Raw genomic sequence first — 3,815 nt, 5'->3', positions numbered from 1 at the left:
CTAATTACTATTATTTAGTAATTGACCATCCCCTTAAGTACACTAAGTGTACATAACGGGGATTGTGTAACATTAGGGCAACTTTGGCCCGTTACATTGCATGTCTTGCACTTAAAATTCATAGCAGAAATGATCCGGTTGTTTAAACTCTCAAGGGGTATCTCTACCGCGATATGTCTGCAGACACCTCCAATTTGATGGTTGCGCTCTAATACCGAGAGCAGCTGATAGATTGGTGACTTGTTGAGCATAGTGCTTATATCCATCAATGCTGTGAACTTCGGCTGAATATGTCCGCAAATTCCATAAAGATTGAAGAATTAGTGGCGCAAGTCAGTGGAAACTGGCCGAACCCGCAACTACTGATCTGTATCACCATGAACAATGAAGGACCCCAACAGCTTCAGGCGACGCTTCAAAAGCTTGCCAAGAATTTGGCTTACCTCATGGACCAAATATCAAAGATAAGAGAAAATTCTTTGCAGTCGGGAAAACGTTTTAGTGTGCATTATGGCTGACGGTCGCGAGCAAATACACGATGAGATGCTTACGTATCTAAAATCCATCGGACTGTACAACGAGAACTTTTTTACGATCAATAGTTCTGGCATTAGTGCCCCATGCCACTAATTTGAGCACGCGCTGCAGCTTTCTGCGAAAGGAAAGAGCTTATACCCTTTCCAAACGAATTTTTCTTTAAAGGAACACAGGGGTGCATTTATATATTTATGCGTTCTGATCGGCCATATGCAAAGAGGGGTGTACATGTTGCAGTGGCCTAAATTTAATCTTTTAATATTTATTCTTATAGGAAATAGTATTTATAATTCCTCTTGTAGGAAATCATATATCATGTATCGTACACACCGTTACAATCAGCTTTGGGAGATGGGTATTATCCAGCATCGTAACTTTGCTTGATGATTGAGTTTCTTCAATTTTATTGTAGGGCGCTGGGTTGACAACTAATACGTTTTTCTTATCGTCTTGGGTCGCTGCGAAATTTCACTCATTTTTGTGTTTTTGTGCTACGGAATAGTAATACCTTGCGCTCGAGAAAATAGATCGCTCTTGGTCTAACTCATAGTTTGGCTGCTTTGGACCATTAAAAAAAATTGCTTATTATTTTTTTAACTCGAAGAGATTTGGGGATCGATGAAGCTTACGTGGCACAGTAGTCATATTTCGATTGGTCTTAACATACAAAGATGGTGATGCTTTACAAGGACATCGCCTCGAAAGCGGAGAACGTGCTCAGAGACGACTACGACTTCTCGCGCAAGCTAAAGATAAAGACGAAAGCGGCTAATGGTGTTTCCTTCACGACTGAAGGCGACATGTCCAGCAACAAATCCATTGTTGCCAAACTTTCGGGCTCCTTTGCGCACGCTAGCAGTGGCGTTGTCTTCAAGAAGCTTCAAGTGACAACGCATGGCCGACTGATTTCTGAGGCTGAGGTACCAAACATCTTTATTAAAGGATTAAAAGTCACAGCTAAGGTCGAGGACGGCTCGGTTGCCAAGAATTCTCATGCCAAGCGTATCGGCATATTTGGCTGGGAATATCAGCACGTACGCTATTCGGTGGACGGTGCAGTCGATATTGGATCGAAAATTATCAGCAAGTCCGCGACGTATAGATTCGATAACATTCTACTAGGTGCCCAGACCGCATTTAATTACAATAAGTCGGCGTTCGTGGACCACAATGCGGCTGTCAGCTACCGGGGCAACGATTACATGGCTACCCTGCAGACTAAAAAGAAGTTCAACATGCTTTCGGGCTCATTCTACCACCACCTGTCACACGACACGGTCTACTCGGCCATTTTCAATTACGACCTGAAGTCGGGCCAGAACACGCTCAGCGTGGGAGGCCGTTATAATGCTGACAAACTGACTACGTACGCCGGCAAAATTGAATCGGACGGTAAGGTATCTTTGGCCTTGGTACAAAAAATTCGCCCTTTCCTAGCGCTAACAACGAGCGCTCATGTGGACGTGACGAACTTTGACGGCGATGCCCACAAGTTTGGCATTGGTCTCACGTTGGGCTAAGCTACTTGTAGTCTCAGTCGTGTGGGTAGGTAGATTGGGATTAACGTAAAGCGACGCCTTGCATGTCTCTAAGGACAGCTCAACGCACGCCTCTTTTACATCCTCAAGTTTAAAAAATTGGACGAAGCTTCTGTTAAAACAAACAACTTTAAAATGATCTTTTTCGTAAGTCAACTACACCTATATATTCTAGTTAATTCATTTGATTTGTAACGCACTGAAAACAACAAAAATCATATCGCGAGTTCTCGATTATTTTTACAATTAAGACATATTTAGATTCAGAGCATTACCACGACACCGAGTTTGTGGAAAAATGACTTTATTTTACATAGAGTCATGTTGTAACGGGATAAAGTTGCCCTAATGTTACACAGTCCCCGTTAAGTACATTTGGTACTTAAGGGACTGGTCAATTACTAAATAATAGTAATTAGACCCAACACTTGGGTGTGGTGCACATTTGTGACCAACCCTTGTGGATGTGATGCACATGGGTGCATTCACATTAGGAGGGATGACGCCCAGCGTCATCAGTTACGCGAGGTATCTATAAAGATACGCTCGTAATACATATTAAATGATATCTATTGAGACATTTTAATTGGTAAAAATAGGTATTTAATTCTATTAAATATAAATCAGTCTAAAAATTACTACCTACTTGGGAAGTGGGCACGAGGAGACGGATTACCGCTCCCGTGACGATACTTAACCAGAGTTCTTAGGTCGCTAACGCGCCCACCACAACTACCTCACTGCACGCAAGAGAAGCAGATTTAACCGCTTCCTCGCTGTGCTAGGGTGTGTGCCTAAGTAGAGCGTGGCCGCATTACGACGTGCCCGCCTACACTTGGTAGCACTTGAAATCCTTCCCACGACCCGCATCTCTGCGTGTGTACGTGAGGATGAGCCTCAATATTGATTGGGCTCATTTTCCCCACCTCTCCGAACATCATCGGGAGGTGGCAGGGCTAATGGCGCAGGGACTTGGTGAACAAGCCCTGGCCAGGCTCCTGGGTAGTCCTCCTGAGCAACATGTTGCTCAGTTGGAGCAGTTTGAGGCATTCGTGCTCGGACAGCGGAGGGCCGCGTCCGAGGCACAGAGCCATGCTGCGGCGGAGTCCGTCACTCAGACTCAGGATGAGCTGAGGCATGAGCAGGCTCGGAGCGAGGCTCTCAACAGGACTGTTGAGATGCTCTCTGCCCGGCCGCATCAGCCGAGGCCCATTCGGATGGACCCGCCCAAGTTCGATGGAACTGCGGCGCACACGATTGTCCACTGGCTTTTAGCCGTGGAGCAATGTGGTGTCGCCCAGCTCATCGAGGACGACAGCCGGATGGTGTCGTACGCTATGTCGCATCTGCGCGGTAAGGCCTCAGAGTGGGCTTACTCGGCGCTTATGGCGGACAGAAAAGCGTTCCCCTCATGGGCGATCTTTAAGGATAAGATTCGCGCCATGTACCAGCCGCCGAACAACGAAGTGTTGCTTCAGGCGCGCTTCTTTGGGGCGCGACAGGCGAAGCGATCTCTGCAAGAGTATGTGCAAGAGATGCGCTCGCTGTCCGCATCCATAACCGTAGGTCCGATTCCGGAGCACATTAAGGTGCCCACGTTTATGAACGGACTACGGCATGGCCCATCGCGACAGGCCCTTTTCAGAAAGGTGCCGTCGACGATGGAAGAGGCAATCCAAATTGCCTTAGTTGAGGAGCAATCCTACAACAGTGCCTCGGCGACAGCTTGGTATAAGCCGT

General features: G+C 46.5%; 1 protein-coding gene across 1 annotated transcript; it reads left to right on the top strand.

The window, feature by feature from the left end:
• Window positions 1–1,208: 1,208 nt before the first annotated feature.
• On the top strand, window positions 1,209–2,057 carry CCR75_008838 (uncharacterized protein; the record flags this gene model as incomplete). Its single annotated transcript, XM_067966885.1, has 1 exon — window positions 1,209–2,057. One exon carries the CDS (start codon window positions 1,209–1,211, stop codon window positions 2,055–2,057), a length of 849 nt encoding a protein of 282 aa, XP_067816079.1.
• Between the last annotated feature and the right edge of the window lie 1,758 nt (window positions 2,058–3,815).

Source organism: Bremia lactucae (assembly GCF_004359215.1).
Source record: "Bremia lactucae strain SF5 chromosome Unknown BlacSF5_NotPlaced_182_SHOA01000115.1_669280bp, whole genome shotgun sequence".
Taxonomy (NCBI): Eukaryota; Oomycota; class Peronosporomycetes; order Peronosporales; family Peronosporaceae; genus Bremia; species Bremia lactucae.
This window is presented reverse-complemented; position numbering and strand designations above follow the sequence as displayed.